Source organism: Peromyscus californicus, unplaced genomic scaffold, assembly GCF_007827085.1.
Source record: "Peromyscus californicus insignis strain IS unplaced genomic scaffold, ASM782708v3 Scaffold_12__1_contigs__length_115047231, whole genome shotgun sequence".
Lineage (NCBI taxonomy): Eukaryota > Metazoa > Chordata > Mammalia > Rodentia > Cricetidae > Peromyscus > Peromyscus californicus.
The window spans coordinates 68,244,683-68,261,500 of record NW_026294413.1 but is presented as its reverse complement, the minus strand read 5'-3'; the positions used below and the strand labels follow the sequence as shown (position 1 = coordinate 68,261,500).

General features: G+C 48.4%; 2 protein-coding genes across 2 annotated transcripts; one reads left to right on the top strand and one right to left on the bottom strand.

The window, feature by feature from the left end:
- The first annotated feature begins 2 nt into the window (after nucleotides 1–2).
- On the top strand, nucleotides 3–7,690 carry Nop9 (NOP9 nucleolar protein). The gene is made up of 10 exons (XM_052733144.1): nucleotides 3–313; nucleotides 460–927; nucleotides 2,485–2,595; nucleotides 3,166–3,307; nucleotides 4,131–4,323; nucleotides 5,139–5,279; nucleotides 5,650–5,793; nucleotides 5,955–6,191; nucleotides 6,395–6,500; nucleotides 7,177–7,690. Exons 1-10 carry the CDS (start codon nucleotides 64–66, stop codon nucleotides 7,332–7,334), a joined length of 1,950 nt encoding a protein of 649 aa, XP_052589104.1. The 5' UTR covers nucleotides 3–63; the 3' UTR covers nucleotides 7,335–7,690.
- Nucleotides 7,691–7,810: 120 nt separating this feature from the next.
- Nucleotides 7,811–16,404, bottom strand: Cideb (cell death inducing DFFA like effector b). Its single transcript, XM_052732064.1, has 5 exons — nucleotides 16,267–16,404; nucleotides 13,815–14,036; nucleotides 9,016–9,162; nucleotides 8,660–8,850; nucleotides 7,811–8,469 (listed from the first exon to the last, which is right to left on the bottom strand). The coding sequence occupies exons 1-5, from the start codon at nucleotides 16,402–16,404 to the stop codon at nucleotides 8,334–8,336; spliced, it is 834 nt and encodes a 277-aa protein (XP_052588024.1). The 3' UTR covers nucleotides 7,811–8,333.
- Between the last annotated feature and the right edge of the window lie 414 nt (nucleotides 16,405–16,818).

Below are 16,818 nucleotides of genomic sequence, written 5' to 3'. Positions count from 1 at the left end.
AGTGCGCCGGCGGCCGTGGGCGCTGCAAACCGGGAAGCGTGGAGGATCGGTCCCGACGCACGCATGGGGCTGGGTCCGCGTTCGGCTCACAAGGGGCGGCGCCAGTTCGTGGGCGCCGGCCGACGAGGACGCGCGGCCCGGGGTTCGGGGCGTCCCCCTCCGGGCCGCGATGAGCGTCCCCGGCTGCCGGCGGCGGCCTCGCGTGCGGAGCAGGCCCCGGAGGCCCTCCCGCACCTGAGCCCGGAGGCGCTCGGGTATTTCCGACGGGCGCTGTCGGCGTTGAAAGTGGCTCCCGAAGCCGCGGAAGAACGAGGTAGGAGCAGCTGTGCCGTGGATGAACAGTAAAACCCACGCGGGGAACTTCCAGAGGGATTCCCGGGAAGTTCTTGGCTAAGTGATGGTCAAGTCTTATCCTCCTCTCCACTCTCTCTCTAACGGTCTGTTTCCTCGTGTTTTCAGAGTTGATGGTGCGCAATATTTTGAAGGAAGTGGAGGCTCAGGCCCTAGCCTTGGCCACGAACAGGACTGGTAGCGAAATGCTGCAGGAACTTTTGGGGTTCAGTCCTTTGAAACCTCTGTGTCGAGTGTGGGCTGCTCTGCGCCCCAACTTGCGCTTCGTGGCTTGTCATCGATGTGGGGTCCACGTTTTGCAAAGTGCTTTGCTGCAGCTGCCTCGGTTGCTGAGGAGTCCTGCAGAAGCGGAGGAGGAGGAGGAGGATGATGATGAGGAGGAGGAGGATGGGAAGCATGGTCCCTTGCAGACTCTGGAGGAGCTAGTCCTGGGACTAGCCGCTGAGGTGTGTGATGATTTTCTTTTCTTCTGTGGAGACACGCATGGCAGCTTCGTGGTCAGAACTCTGCTGCAAGTGTTAGGAGGTACTCTTCTGGAGTCTGAGAGAGCCAGGTCCCGGGGTTCCCAGTCATCTGGTAAGTATTATAAAAAAGGGAAGTGGGCCTGGTGAGCAGGAGAGTTAAGGGAGTTCAGAAGCCAGTAATCAGAAGAGTTAATCTTCATGATGGAGCTTGACCAAAGAATAGTGTGTCTAGACATCTAGAGGAAAGGGTGTACATGTATTTAGGGAACGGCTACTAGCATAGGGACAGGGAGAGGAGACGATTCATTAAGGCAATGGATTTCACATTTTTATTTCCACAACTCACAGTAAGAAATTAATTTTTAAAATTTTTAAAAACATGTATATATATGTTCATGTATGTGCATGTGCACACACTCAAATGTACGAACGTACGTGCCTTCTGCTGTGTTTGTGTGGAGGAGAGAAGACAGCTTGTGGGAGTCAGCTCTCCTTCCACCGTTCTGGTTCTGTATATTGAACTCAGCTTGTCCCCCTTACCACAGCCTCGCTGGCCCTGATAGTTTATTCTGAGACAGTCTCCCATATAACCTAGGCTGGCTTTTGACTTGTGATGCAGCGGAGGCTGGCCTTCAACTCCTGTTCCTCCTGCTTGCTTCTGCCTTTCAGGTGCTGGGATTACAGACTGTGTGTCCATGCCTGACTGTTTGTTGTTAGGTTTTTGTTTTTGTTTTTCTGGATAGGGTCTTACTGTGTAGCACGTGTTGGTCTGGAACTCACTGTGTAAGCCCATGCTGGCCTCAGATTCACTGTCATACTGCCTCAGCCTCTCAGATACTGGATTTTGGGATGTATGCCTTTACACCTGGCCAGGAGATTTGCTTTTAAGCCCGATTTTTATTTTTATTTATCTATTTATTTATTTATTTGTTGAGACAAGGTTTCCCTCTGTAGCCCTGGCTGTCCTGGAACTCACTTTGTTTGAGGCTGACCTTGAACTCACAAAGCTCCACTTGACTCTGCCTCCCAAATGCTGGGATTAAAAGCATGGGCCACCACAGCCCGGCTCCCTGATGTGTTTTTAACCTGTTTGTGTGTGTGTGTTGGATTCAAGGAAAGGTTCAGGAATGCCCTTTCCACTTGCTAGCCCCCTTTCTGATGTTTTCTTTCCTTTTAAATTTTATTCTCTATTTAAAAAATGCTAATTAAGACCACTAACTTTGTCTCATGATACAGGATGTGTTCTACATTTAAAAATGCTGGAAAATATGGTTAGAGAGTATAAATGAGGTCTGACTTTGGAATACTTTAAATACCTGACTGAGTAATATGAACCCTGGACCATAGGGAAGGGAGCTGAAGATCCACAAGCAGCATTGAGTTGTATTACATCTGTCCTGCATCTCACGCTGAGCCCTTACCCTTCTATGGAGTTCTTCCTGTTTGGCTACTTGAATTTCACTGTTCATGCTCTTTTTTTTGTTGTTTGTTTTTTGTTTTTCGCGACAGGGTTTATCCGTGTAGCTTTGTGCCTTTCCTGGATCTCGCTCTGTAGACCAGGCTGGCCTTGAACTCACAGAGATCCGCCTGGCTCTGCCTCCCGAGTGCTGGGATTAAAGACGTGCACCACCACCGCCCGGCATTGTTCATGTTCTTGATCTCTCTTTAGAAACACAAAGGACCTCAGCTCGGGAATGTAAGCACACTGATTTTGAGGTTCCTAAAACTTTCCTGAATCGTCTTCAGGACCTGAGCGCCTGCTTTCTGAAGGACATTGCAGGTAAAAAGACGTATTAGTTACTTTCCATGTTGCTGAGACAGATCCCTGGCTGAGGGACTGGAGGAAGAAAAGTTTGACTCACAGCTGGAGGGGGCAGTGCGTTGTCGGGATTATCATGGCCGTAGCTAGACTGTTCAGTCAGGGAGCAGAGGTAGATAAATGCTGGGCTCAGCTTGTTTTTCCCTTTTCATTCGGTCTAGGACCCCAGCCCCTGGGCTAGTGCCACCCACATTTAGGGACGTTCTTCCCACCTGTGTTAACCTACTCTAGAAACTCACAGACATGCCCAGAGGTTGGTTTTCTTAGTGATTTTATATCCCATCAAGTGGACAGTCAAGGTTAGCATCACAGCAGGGAAGGAGGAGAGGGACTCGGATCTTCTCTGGGGGTTTCCCAAGCAGGACCCTTGTATCAGGTCATTCCTCTGTAACACCTTCTGCTTTAATGCTACAAAGCATTCTGTATAGACATTGTCATGTGTGTAGACCCCTTGTTACTTGCGTTTTGGGGATTGTACAGGTAATCTGGGCTTGGAATAAGCTATTAAATTATCTCTGCCTTTTCCTACAGTATTTATCACTGACAAGATCTCCAGCTTTTGTCTTCAAGTGGCCTTACAGATCTTACACCACAGATTACCTCAGCATTGTGCCCATCTCTGTGATGCTGTAATTGATTACCTGAGTTCTCGGAATTCTTCAGCAGGTGGCAGGTATGATCAAGTCTTCAGGAGTAACCAAAGCTGGGAATGTCATGTGTGATGAATGAGATGATGTAGTTAGTGTAGCTGTATTTCTGGATGAAGTTTAGACTCTTTGATCTTATTAATATTTATTGCTGGGCAGTGATGCATGAATTTAATCCCAAGCACCTGAGAGGCACAGTCTCACTCCTGCTGGCCTCAAACTCACAGAGATCCTCCTGCCTCTGTATCCCAGGTATTGGGATTAAAGGCCTGTATTACCTATACCTGACTTAGTTTTATTTTAAGATTTATTTTTATTTTATATTTTTGAAGTTGTGCCTACATGTATATATGTACACTACATGTGTGCAGGGCCCTCAGAGCCTGGAAGAGGGTGTCAGAACCTCTGGAACTGGAGTTGGGGATAGTTATAAGCTGCCTTGTGGGTGCTGGGAACTGAACTTCTTGGGTCCTCTGCAAGAGCAGTGCGTGCTCTTAACCACTGAGCCAGCTCTCAGGCCCCAGTCCCCTTCTTCATCTATGTGTGACACAGTCTCACTTTGTAGCCCCAGCTGGCTGGGAACTCACTATCTAGGCCAGGCTGGCCTTGAACTCACCTGCTTCTGCCTCTTGAATGCTAAGATTAAAGATGCGCACCACCAAGGCCAGCTTTTTCAACAATACTTTATTTGTATGAGCGTTTTGCCTGTGTGTATGTACATGTACCACATTTGTGCAGGAGCCAGTGGCGTGCAGAGAGGGCCTCTTGATCCAGGCCCTCTGCAGGGACAGTGATACTCTTAAGCAGTGAGCTATCTCTCCAGCCCAGTCTCGCTCTTCTCACCTCCAGCCCTCTACTCCTGTTTCTTCGGGATCAGACGAGCTCCAGACTCCTGGAGCAGGTGCTGCTGGTGTTAGAGCCCGTGAGGCTCCAGCGCCTCTTTGAGGACCACTTCCAGGGCCAGCTGCCCTCCTTGGCTGCACACCCCATTGCTAACTTCCCTTTGCAGCGCTTACTGGATGCAGTCACTTCCCCTGAGCTGGTGAGTTGGAAATGTGGCCTGGTCTCTTTCTGCTATCCTTAACCATTGGGCCTTATTGATTGATTGATTTACTTATTTACATATTTATTTGGTTTTTCGGGTTAGGGTTTCTCTGTATGTAGCCCTGGCTATCCTAGAACTTGCTCTGTAAACCATGCTGGCCTTAAATTCACAGAGATCTGCCTGCCTGTCTCCTGAGTGCTGAGATTAAAGGCGTGCATCACCACTAACCAGCTTTTGGGTCTTATTTTAATGAGTGCTTGTCTCTGTGCTTCTCTGACAATTTACTGCCCATTGCTCATGTGAAGTTATTCTCAGGACTTTTCCAGAAATTAGGGTGGAGGTGCCCTTCTCCTAGAGATTTGTTTTAGCTTCTCAGGTCTGATTGCCTGTCCTCTTAGTTCAATTTTACAGCTAGAAGTTCTGTGGCTTCTTGTCTATTAATCCACAGGGGCCCCGAAGCCATTGCTTAGCTTCTCTTTTCCCTTGTTGTCTACGATGGGGGTCGGGGATGGAGCGTATCCTGTGGTCCCCTGGGTTGACACATGGAGTAGAATGGCAGGTTTAATTCTAGACTTGCTTTGCCCTTGGTTCTCCTTGACTTCTGCAGAAGGGACATTTAAAATCTTCCCCCATAGGGTAACACATCTATGACTTCTCTTCTGGGTTTTACACAGCACAGTGAAAGTTCTGATGTTGGCAATGGTTTTTATGTCTTATCTAGCTTTTTTTTTAGTAGGAAAAATGTTCTAATTAACTTAGTCAGTAACCATGAATTGAATGTCAAAGATTCTTCAATCCATGTTTCCTCTCAGCTGTCCCTTGTGTTTGAGGAGCTGAGCCCTGCCTTGGAAGCTGTGCTGGCCCAGGGCCACCCAGGGGTAGTTGTCGCTCTGGTGGAAGCCTGCCGCAGGGTTGGGACTCACCAAGCCCAGGTCTTGCAGCTGTTAATGGAGGTGAGGGGGTGTTACTTGCAACCTATCCATGCCCTTCCTTGATCTAATTCTGCTAGTTAGAATTTGTCTAATGTGGATGTGAGAGGTTTAATGTTAAGGGAGTTATAGATATAGAGACAGATGAGTCAAAGAACAGCCCTGAAGTGCAATTGATTCTCCAGAACTTAGAGAACTTGGAGAGGTAAATGTGGATTCAGTCCCTACAAGTGTAGAGGTTGGAGACAGAACAAGGCTGATGAGATTCTGCTCTCCCTCAGTGTCCTTTGCTGTTGAGTTAGACCTCCCTTTTCTTGAACATTCTGTCTAGAAAACCTTTGTGTTGGGGATGGGCTAGTTCTCGAGAGTCTTTATGTTTTGTCTTGCTGTCTAGGCGTTCCACTGTGCAGAGCCCTCATCCCGGCAAGTAGCTTGTGTGCCTCTCTTTGCCTCTTTGTTGGCTTATGAGGTATACTATGAACTGACGGAGGAGGAGGAGGAGGAGGAGGAGGAGGGGGCGGTGCCTGCAGAGCATCAGGTAAGGTGGGAGGGGCCAGGCTTCTCAATGCTTGACTAGCCCCTTGGGTTAAGTTGATGAGATTTCTAAGCTTTTTGAAGAGAAGGTGGCAATACCCTAGGGTCGAGCTCATCCATCTGGCCTGGTCACGGCCTCCTCATTTCTTATTACTGTCCTCCCAGGTAGAAATGGCCACAGCCAGAGCGCTGAGGGAAGTGACAGTGCTTGGGTCTCTACTGCTCCAGCACTTGTTGTATTTCTCCAACCCTGGACTTGTACTCCGGAGTCTGAGTGCCTTGACAGGACCTCAGCTCCTGGCTCTGGCCCAAAGCCCTGCTGGCTCTCACGTATTTGATGCCGTCCTGACTAGCCCCTCTGTGACACACAAGCAGCGTCGTCGTGTGCTGAAGACCCTAAAGGTTAGACTTGTGCCCTGGTCCCTCCGTCACTGCTTTAGAGAAAATGGGCTTCATTCAGGGCTGGACCCGGGAGCTGGAGGCAGGGCACATGCGTAGTTCCTGTGCTGGTTGAACCGTGCCTCCAACCTTCTGAAATTATCCCTCCACCCCCAAAACCCAGTTGCGTTCCTCTCTGAGGGACTTGACTTGCTGTCTCAATGCAGGGGCAGTATGTGGCTCTTGCCTGTAGCCGCCATGGCAGCCGTGTGTTAGATGCCATCTGGAGTGGAGCAGCTTTGGGGGCTCGGAAGGAAATTGCTGCTGAGTTGGGTGAGTACCACTGCCCCTGGGTGATGTTTCCAAACTCTGCCTTTTCCTGCACCCAGTAGCGGATTAGTTCAGCAGATATCAGAAGGATGGTCTGGTTCTGAGGTCTCAGGGGTCTGCTTTTGCCTCCTCTCTGCAGACTTGTGCAGTTCTTTATCTACCATTAACCCTTTATCTGGCTTTTAATGGGTGAGGTGTTTTGTAGTTGGATTTTTTGGAGGGGCCACCAGTTTACAAATAGTGACACCTGAGACTTACTAATTATGAAAGCTTGACCTTAGCTTAGGCTTGTTTTTAACTAGCTCTTATAACTTAAATTAACCCATTTTTACTAATCTATGTTCTGTCATAACTTAAATTAACCCATTTTTACTAATCTATGTTCTGTCCCATACTGCCCATCCGGCTTTCCTCCATGTCTCCTCACATCTCTCTCAAACCTAGATTCATCTCCTACTTCTCTCTCTGCCCAGAAGTCCCACCTATACCTCCTGTCTAGTTATTGGCTGTTCAGCTCTTTATTAAACCAGTCAGCAATACATCTTCACACAGTGTACAAATGTCCCACAAGAGTGTACATTTCAAGTCCAGGGTTGGAGGGAAATGGAGGGGCCTTCACTTCAAGTAGAATTTGTTTTTGAGCATGGGTGATGATAAACACAAGTAGTTCTCTTTGCAGGAGAGCAGAACCAGGCGTTGATTCAGGATGCTTTTGGCCACCATGTGGCCCGAAATGTGGCCCTGACTACCTTCTTGAAGCGGCGAGAGACTTGGGAAGAGCAGCAGAGTGCTGTGGCCAAGCGGAGACGGGTATTGAACTCTATACTTGAAGACTGAGACCTCACAGCTTGGGAATAGTGTCGATGGGGGGGACAGGACATGCTTGTCCTTCCTACTTTGAATCGGAGTCACCAGTCTTATTGGAGCAGATGTAGCAACACAAAAAACTGTAGTAACATAAACAAAACTGTAAGCTGGCACTCAGAAAATTGAAACAAGAATATCAAGAATTCACTGGGATTAAAGGTGTGCCAACAAGGCAAAAAACAAAAACAAACAAACAACCAAAAACAACCAAGAATTCAAGGCTAGCCTGGGCTATGGCAGCCAGATCCTGTTTATCCCTATGTCCATCTGTCTGTACCAACACCCCCTCTTTCCCCAGGCATACTGGTAAACATTTTTGTATTTTTCTTTGTAATATTTTTATTTTCCGGGGAAAGGTAGCTCAAGGTAAAGCTAGAGACTGTGTCATTATTGTACAGGGTCTTCGGGATAGGAATCAGTAAGAACCTAGGGACTGTGTCATTGGTGTGCAGGGTCTTAGGGATAGGGATCAGTAAGAACCTAGGGACTGTGTCATTGGTGTGCAGGGTCTTAGGGATAGGGATCAGTAAGAACCTAGGGACTGTGTCATTGGTGTGCAGGGTCTTAGGGATAGGGATCAGTAAGAACCTAGGGACAGTGTCATTGGTGTGCAGGGTCTTAGGGATAGGGATTAGTAAGAACCTAGGGACTGTGTCATTGGTGTGCAGGGTCTTAGGGATAGGGATCAGTAAGAACCTAGATGCAGCAGTTATGGTGGGATCAGCATGCCAGGGGACAAGGTTGTGGTTCTGCAGCATAAGTAGAAGGCAGGAGATGGAGGTAAGATAGGCAGCATTCTTCAGGAATGTGCAGGCTACAGGACCAAGGCAGTGTGCTGAGAGGTTCTGTCACGATGGAGTCAGGTGAGTTACCTAAGGTACACTGCAGACCCCAAATCTGATGATGCCATATAGCTCTCATGTGTCTCATGGGACCGGTCTCGGGACACCGGCTCCAGTCACTTTTTCATTATGAACGGAGGTGACTCTGCTTGTGCCACTGCCACCGCTCAGCACCCTCCACCACGTGGCGAAGGGTAGATGAAATTCCCAGCAGCATATGACCCAGGCCTTGCAGCAGTGAGGAAGTCCAACGGAGGAGCTCCCTGAAGGGCAGGAGTGAGAGGAAACCAAATGGTTAAGGGACTCTGAGGGGAGGCCTTGAGTTTGAAAGCTTGGGGTGGGGGTGGGGTTCACAAAGGAGAACTTATGGGATACTGGGGTACAAGAGGTGGGACTTGATTGAACTTGAGGGACGCTCCAACTATAGGGATGTGTGACATGTTGATTTCTGACCTGAGCACTTTTTTGGGTCCAACTCCTTGAAAATCACAGCTCATGGAATAGAGCCCGTAGAATGTAGCTTTGACGTTGAGGCTGCCGAAGAGGTCTCGAGGATTTTGCTTGTACACATCAAAGGTGATTCGGGCGATGTCCTTGCTATGTTTTGGCTTCTCCCGTCCTAGGCCGTATGACAACATCCCACTCTGTGGGACATCCCATTACTGAAGTGAACCTTCATACCCTGAAATCTGCTAATCCTGTTGGTGCTGGATCAGGTCCCTTTTGCCTCCCAGGTACCTCAGCCCCCAAGATCAGTGATAGGCTAGGGAAGAGGATTGGTGACCTCAACAGTCCACTGTGGGCCTCACCCTGGGACTCCAGCTCTGTCCTCGCTCTAGCACCATCAGACATGTGTCATCCTCGAGCATCTGGAAGAAGTCCTCACTCTCCACAGCGGTCCCATCCTCCTCCAGTACCAGCGTTAGCACTCCACTTAACAGCAGGGTCTCCAGTACCTGTTCGTGACCAGTGGCAGGAGGGAGGGCGGCTGTTAGCTTATGCCCCTCATCTCTTTAGTTGGCCCACCGGCCCTGGACACTGGTTGGTGTCTCAGCTCTGCTTCCCTGTATACTATTTTGAGACAGGGTATTTGTGGAGTTCAGCATGTTCCCAAACTCAGCAATTCTGTGCTAGCCTCCTGGGTCCTGGGATTGTAGATGTGAGCATTTCATCTCATCCTTCGTAAACATGGCAGTTCTTGTTTGGGTTTTTTGAGTTGTTAACAGACCTTTACCAGAGGCAGACCTTTTTTTCATTTTGCTTCTGTTCACCTACCCTTGCTCCCCTCTAAGCCACTCCCAGTGGTACTGAATGGCAAATCAATCATAGCCAGGTGTGGTTATACCCACGGTCCTAGCTGCTCAGGAGGCAGAGGCAGGAGGACTACTGGAGCCAAGAAGTTTAATACCAGACTTCAACAGTTTTGGACCCTGACTCCAAATATGGATAAAATAAAACGAAGGGCTGGAGAGATAGCTCAGTGGTTAAGAGCACAGGCTGCTCTTCCAGAGGACCTGGGTTCAATTCCCAGCACCCACGTGGCAGCTCACAACTGTCATAACTCTAGTTCCAGGGGATCTGACACCTTCACATCAATGCACATAAAATAAATTAAAAAAAGCTTTTGTAGGGCAAAAGACATGGTCAATAAGACAAAAAGACAGCCTACAGAATGGGAAAAGACTTTCACCAACCCCACATCTGACCGAGGACTGATCTCCAAAGTATATAAAGAACTCAAGAAACTAGACATTAAAATACTGAACAATCCAATTAAAAAATGCGCTAAAGAGCTAAACAGAGAATTCTCAAAAGAAGAATCTCAAATGGCTGAAAGACATTTGAAGAAATGCTCAACATCCTTAATCATCAGAGAAATGCAAATCAAAACGACTCTGAGATACCACCTTACACCTGTCAGAATGGCAATGATCAAAAACACCAATGACAGTCTATGTTGGAGAGGATGTGGAGCAAAGGGAACACTCCTCCACTGTTGGTGGGAGTGCAAACTTGTACAACCACTGTGGAAATCAGTATGGCAGTTTCTCAGAAAATTGGGAATCAATCTTCCTCAAGACCCAGCCATACCACTCTTGGGCATATACCCAAGGAAAGCTCAATCATACCACAAAGATACATGCCTCAACTATGTTCATAGCAGCACTATTCGTAATAGCCAGAACCTGGAAACAACCTGGATGCCCGTCAACTGAAGAATGGATTAATAAAATGTGGTACATATACACAATGGAGTACTATTCAGCAGAGAAATACAACAGCATGAAAGTTAGAGGCAAATGGATGGAGCTAGAAAATATCATCCTGAGTGAGGTAGCCCAAACCCAGAAGGACAAACATGGTATGTCCTTACTCATAAGTGGATTCTAGATATAAAGCAAAGAACAATCAGACTACAACCCACAGAACCAGGGAGGCTATATAGCAGGGGGACCCTAGGATGACTGTGGCTTATAATAAGTTTTGGTTTTACTCAATTACTGGGCAAGCTTCCGTGAAACATTTCACTATTAGGATAAGAATTTGTACATTATCAGGCTGATAATAGAAAAAATAAAAATGAAAAAAAAAAAAAAAGAGAGAAATGTGTTATAAGCCGAGCGGTAGTGGCAAACACATTTAATCGCAGCATTCGGGAGGCAGAGCCAGCCTGGTCTACAGAGCAAGATCCAGGACAGGCACCAAAACTACACAGAGAAACCCTGTCTTGAAAAACCAAAAAAAAAAAAGAAAAAAAAGAAAGAAACGTGTTATAAAAGAGTGAGCCTGGTCTCTGAATTCCTCATCGACCTGTGGCTGCTCTTGGGTGCATGCTCCTTCCATGGTTTCACCCATCCAGGTGATGACTCACCAAGGAGACCCACATCGTGTTACCTAGACTTTAACCCTCCAAAACTGAATAAAACCTTTTGTGGTGATAAAATATATACCTCTAGGCCTTAAATTTGCCGGGTGGTGGTGGTGGTGGTGGCGGCGGCGGCGGCGGCGGCGGCGGCGGCGGCGGCGGCGGCGGCGGCGGCAGCAGCAGCAGCAGCAGCAGCAGCAGCAGCAGCAGCAGCGCACGCCTTTAATCCCAGCATTTGGGAGGCAGAGCCAGGCGGATCTCTGTGAGTTCGAGGCCAGCCTGGTCTACAAAGCAAGTAACAGGAAAGGCGCAAAGCTACACAGAGAAACCCTGTCTCGAAAAACCAAAAAAAAAAAAAAAAAAAAAAGGGAAAAGAAAACGAAATCTAAACAGATGAAATCTAGCTTATCTGTGTTCTCGTATCTACAGTGTCCTCCCGTGTCGTCCTTCCTGTTCTCTACACGGTGTTTTTGGTTTGTTTGTTTTTGTTTTTGTTTTTCAGTTTTCTGGGACAGAGTTTCTCTGTGTAGCTATTGCTGTCTTGGAACTCACTCTGTATACCCGGCTAGCCTTGAACTCACAAAGATCCGTCTGCCTCTGCCTCCCAAGTGCTGGGATTAAAGGTGTGCACTAACACCACCCTGCTCTACAACTGTTTTCAATGTTAGCACTGTTTAACCATTCTAAGGCCAAGTGAAAACTTGCGAGTGTTAAAAGAAATGTTAGGGTTGAACTAGGTTAGGAGTAATAGTGATAAGAAATAAAAGGGCTTCAGCTGGCATAAGATAGTCAAGGTGACCAGGAAGGGTAGGGCTCTGAGTGGCTCCTGTGAGGCCCTCTTGAGGAGCACACACAGGTGCTGTTCCCTTTGACTCATTCTAATGCTGACTGCAACCGACTCAGTTTTAAGGATAGCTTCTGAGAAAGCCTCCACCTATCCTAGGAATCAGGTTACTCTAGATCACCTCCTGGACAGGAGGGAACCAAAGAAAGCTACAGCCGCTGGGCGGCGGTGGCACACGCCTTTAATCCCAGGACTCGGGAGGCTGGGCCCGGCGGATCTCTGTAAGTTCGAGGCCAGCCTGGTCTACAGAGTGAGATCCAGGACAGGCACCAAAACTACACAGAGAAACCCTGTCTTGAAAACAAAACAAAACAAAACAAAAAAGCTACAGCCACATCTTAGCGGTGCCTTCTGGTGATGGTGGTTAAACATCTTTGAAGACATACTTAGGTAGTTTCCCCCACACCAGGAACTAGAGCACCAGGGTTTCCACCAGCATGTGCACACTAACAAAGGGTCTGAATCTTCTAAAGACTTACTTACTGTGTGGGTTGACACACCTTCCTTTAACAAATTATTTTTATATATTTTTTAAATTGTGTGTGTGGTGGGTGGATATGTGCATGTGAGTGCATAGAGATCAGAAGGGGGCATTGGATCCTCTGGAGCTGGAGTTACATTGCTTGTGAGCCACCAGGTGGGTGCTGGAAGCTCAACTCTGGTCCTCTGCAAAAGGACTACATGCTTTTAACTGCTGAGCCATCTCTCTGCCCACCATGGGCAGCCCACTCCAGTCTCTGGGGGTATTCTGCCTAGCTTTACTAGCTAGATTGGAGTTTTGCTAGATTGGGATGAGGTAGGAGAGGAACAGTTCTTATATATAAAAGCAAACTATATAAACACAACTTTTAAAGATCATAGGGTCAAGAGAAAACTGGGATAATATTCTTTTGTTTGTTTTGTTTTGTTTTTTGAGACAGGGTTTCTCCGTGTAGTTTTGGTACCTGTCCTGGATCTCACTCTGTAGACCAGGCTGGCCTTGAACTTACAGATATCTGCCTGGCTCTGCCTCCCGAGTACTGGGATTAAATGTATACGCCAACACCGCCCGGCCTTTTTTTGGTTTTTCGAGACAGGGTTTCTATGTGTAGCTTTGGAGCCTGTCCTGGAACTCATTTTGTAGCCCAGGCTGGCCTCGAACTCACAGAGATCCACCTGCTTCTGCCTCCCGAGTGCTGGGATTAAAGGCATGCGCTACCACCACCCGGCTTCAAATTGTCTCTTGACTGAATTAATTCCTTCAAGAAGACCAGAGCCAAGAGGCATCCCTCTCCGATATCTGTCAAAATATCTATAAAGACTTTCCATTTATTCCTTGCAGAAACCCTAAAAGATAGCTTATTATTTCCTAGTGTAGATGAAGAAATTGAAGGCTGGGGTGTGCTTCAGAAGTAAATTGTTTGCCTAGTATGTGCAACGACCTGGGTTTGATGCCCAACATTGAAACCATTTTTCAAGTTAGGTTTTGTGGCATGTGTCTGTAGTCTTAGTACTTAGAAGGCTGAAGCAGGAGGATTCTGAGTTCAAGATCAGCCTGGGCTAAAAAGTGAGAGCCTGTTTCAATAGAAAGACAAACAAAAAACTGGTTTTGACAGGTTGAATGACTTCCTAAGGCTTGACAGCTAGGAAGTAGCAAAATCAGAATTTGAAACTGGCTTTTCATAGAAGTGAAGGGCTGGGAACTCAGACCAGTGGCAGAGCCCTTGTCTAGAGTTCTGATTCCTAGCGCAAGAAAACACAAATGCCGTGATTACTTCTGAATCCTGTTCTCCACCCCTTCTTACCTACTGTTTCCCCAGGGATGGCAACCGTGTAATATGCACACTTTCTGCTCCGCCATCCCACCGTCCTTGACTGGAGTCCCTTGGCTTCCCTACTGCAGGAACCTGACCACTTACCTTATCTAGTAGCTCCTGGCGGGTGGCAGCTGTCAGTCCTTTCCGGACCGTCCGCTTGTGATCACAGACACGGAAGGGTCGCTGAGGTGGTGGAGCTGAGTTCCAGACCCTACGGCCAATTTCAGAGCCCACAGTGGATACTGACCTGGTAGTTAGGAAGAAAACACCAGAAGGGGCAAGGAGGGGGTTGGTAAAATTGGTGATAATGATGGGGCGGGGTGGCTAAGAGGTTCTAGGTTTACAGATCCAAAGGAGAGACTGTGAGAAGAACAAAAGAGTAGTTAAGAGTTGGAGAAGTCTGTCGAGGCCGGAAGTGAGCCTGCTAGAGGCTGAGGTTTGCCTCGGCCCCCCATATCCCCAGCACTGAAGTATAAAGAGAAGGGTTAGAAATCACCTCAGCAGTCCATTGGGGTTCAAGGCTGAAAGGTACTCCATGGTAGAGGGATGGAGTAAGTGAGCTGCCTCCCTGTGGCTTTGGGGCTGTGTGCGTCTCTGTTGTTCTGAGGCTGAAATCTTGTTTCTGTATAAAGCTGAGGTCTCAGCCCTGACGAAGTGAGAGGTGAGTCAAGCCTGGACTCTGCCCCCCTTGCCTGATAAGTAATAGGAACAAAGTCTAGGAGGAGGAGCCTGTGTGGGGTGGTGGAAGTACCTTGTTTGTGTCTCTCTTTAGAGATGTGTTGTGAAGGATAGAATTTGATATTTGATTCTCCCCTCCCCCTTATCCAAATACAGTTTTACTTTGTAGTCTAGATTGGCCATTTGAACTCCCCCCGATCTTCATATCTCAGCCCCTGAATGCTAGAACAGTTTCTGGCCCAGTCTCAGAGATGGGCATGCCATGCTAGCCCTGCTGACTGTGCTGCCACCTACTGGAAAGTTATAAACTGCACCTTTTGGAAAAGGCTGGGCTAGCTGGGGAAGCTTGCAAGCTTAGCAGGGGGAGAAGCAGGGACCATTCCAAGAGAACCAGAGAAAATGAAAGATGGGGCAGTGTGTCTGGGAATGGTGTGAGGAGAGGCTGGATTCTGATCTACAGAACCAGCATGGTCAGGATTCTCTCTGGTACTCTGGCTTTCCTGCTTACCTCTTCGGTTGGAGAAGGATTAGCTCAACTTTTTTTTTCTGGCTTCATTCTCCAGAAATGCCTGCTTCAGTGGCCATGAGCAGACACTGCTCTAATCTTTTTTGTTTTGCTAATTATGTACCTCCACCTATGGTCCCCCACCTATGATCCCCCGCTAATGATCCTCTCTACCCATGATCCTCTCTACCTATGATCCCTGCCACAGTGATCAGAGTATCAGAACTTTGGCGCTCTCTCTCTCTCTCTCTCTCTCTCTCTCTCTCTCTCTCTCTCAGAGAGAGAATGCATATAGGTGCTGGAGGTTTTTTTCTTTGAGACAGGGTCTCTCACAGGCCTGAAGGTCAACAAGTTGGTTAGGATAGCTGGTCAGTGAGTTCTAGCGATCCACCTGTTTCCATCTGCCAGCACTAGGATTACAAACCATGCACCCACCCCCCCTTTTTTAAACTTATTTATTATGCATACAGTGTTCTGCCTGCAGGCCAGAAGAGGGCACCAGATCTCATTACAGATGGCTGTGAGCCACCATGTGGTTTTTTGGGAATTGAACTCAGGACCTCTGGAGGAACAGCCAGTGCTCTTAACCTCTGAGCCATCTCTCCAGCCCCGAACCATGCAACCCTTTAACATGGTTTCTGGGTACTGAATTCAGGTCCTCATGCTTGTATGGCAAGGACTTTGCCGGCTGAGGCTCTACTCAGCCCAGGGGCTTTAGTTTTGATGTCCCAGGCTTCGTCTCTGATTTTCGTTGTAGCCATGATGGGCAGTTGCACAGAAACTGAGGCTCACTGTTAGTAAGTCCTTAAGTGGGCACAGTCCCTGTTTTCCTGCCTGGGAGTCTTCTAGACTCTCCTGGTTCCCCAGCTTCCTGTGTTCTGAGAAACACAAAGTGCCTGGACAGCTCTGTGACCTATCCGGCTTCACTTTTCATGCAGGCTGGAGCCCCAGCCAGGGCCTTTTCAGGCACTAATGAAGGTCAGGTAGAGGAGCATTAGTACCTAAGGACAAGGCTCCAGCAATGAAGCATTCCCTAGACTTCTGCCTTGGGGTTCTGACAGCTACCGATGGAGTACAAATGAAATGTACCGAATGGCTCTCCTCTTCCTGCTCTCAACATGCTCCCTCCCTCCCCTGTGCTATGACCACCCCCAAACAGATTGTAAGCTCCTTATACCTACATGTATAGCCTAGCCCCCCAGGACTGGGGTGTCATGTCTTACACTGAAAAGTTGTCACAGACAACTCAGTCCTAGCTGAAGGGTGGAGGGACCCGGACAGACTCAAAACGAGACTGAAGCCGAAGAAAAGGGACAGGAGACTGAAAGCAGCCAAAAGAGAGCAGCTAGGAAAGTAGGTTGCTTGGGTTGCCTTCTCCATTGAGGGCGGGCCGGGCGAGCCAAGGAGGCTAGAGAACATAAACATCGCAGAAGGTGGGCTGGAAGGGCTGGGGCCAGAGGTGGGGGAGATGTGCGAGCAGCCTTTAGCAGAGACCTCTTCTCTCCTCATGGCCCGAGTGCCTTCCTGCACCTCCTCAGCCTTATCCTGTTTCCTAGGGAGGCTGGCCTCCACGTGCCTGGGCCTGTCAGTGATGGGAAGGAGTAGGCTGAAGGAGGGCCCAGGAAAGGCCGGGGATGAGCACCATCTTGTCCCTCTTCATTCTCGCCTCATCCTCTGCAAATGTGGCAGGCTTGGGGCAGGATTAGATACCTCATCCACCGCCGCTTCACCTGTCAGCCTCCCTAAACCGCCCTCGACCCCCAAGGCTGTTCTCTCCCAGCTAGGTAAGTAGATCTGCTCTTTACTCCCCACCAGCCACCTTTCCCCCTGAGGTATAAAGAATGGGATTGGATAAAGAGGGGGCTACACCGGAAGGTCAGATGTGGAGGCGGAGACCGTCTGCCGTGAGGACTGGGAAACACC

What these genes read in the sequence shown, in the direction of transcription:
- Cideb (XM_052732064.1), bottom strand. Translation starts at nt 16,404, where the DNA reads ATGAGGAGAGAAGAGGTCTCTGCTAAAGGCTGCTCGCACATCTCCCCC. An exon ending in GCCCGCCCTCAATGGAGAAG is followed by an intron (nt 14,037 to 16,266) that starts GCAACCCAAGCA and finishes AGAACCTCTTAG; the next exon opens with CCACCCCGCCCCATCATTAT. An exon ending in GCCAGGAGCTACTAGATAAG is followed by an intron (nt 9,163 to 13,814) that starts GTAAGTGGTCAG and finishes GGTCACGAACAG; the next exon opens with GTACTGGAGACCCTGCTGTT.
- Nop9 (XM_052733144.1), top strand. Translation starts at nt 64, where the DNA reads ATGGGGCTGGGTCCGCGTTCGGCTCACAAGGGGCGGCGCCAGTTCGTG. An exon ending in CCGGGGTTCCCAGTCATCTG is followed by an intron (nt 928 to 2,484) that starts GTAAGTATTATA and finishes ATCTCTCTTTAG; the next exon opens with AAACACAAAGGACCTCAGCT. An exon ending in TCTTGCAGCTGTTAATGGAG is followed by an intron (nt 5,280 to 5,649) that starts GTGAGGGGGTGT and finishes CTTGCTGTCTAG; the next exon opens with GCGTTCCACTGTGCAGAGCC.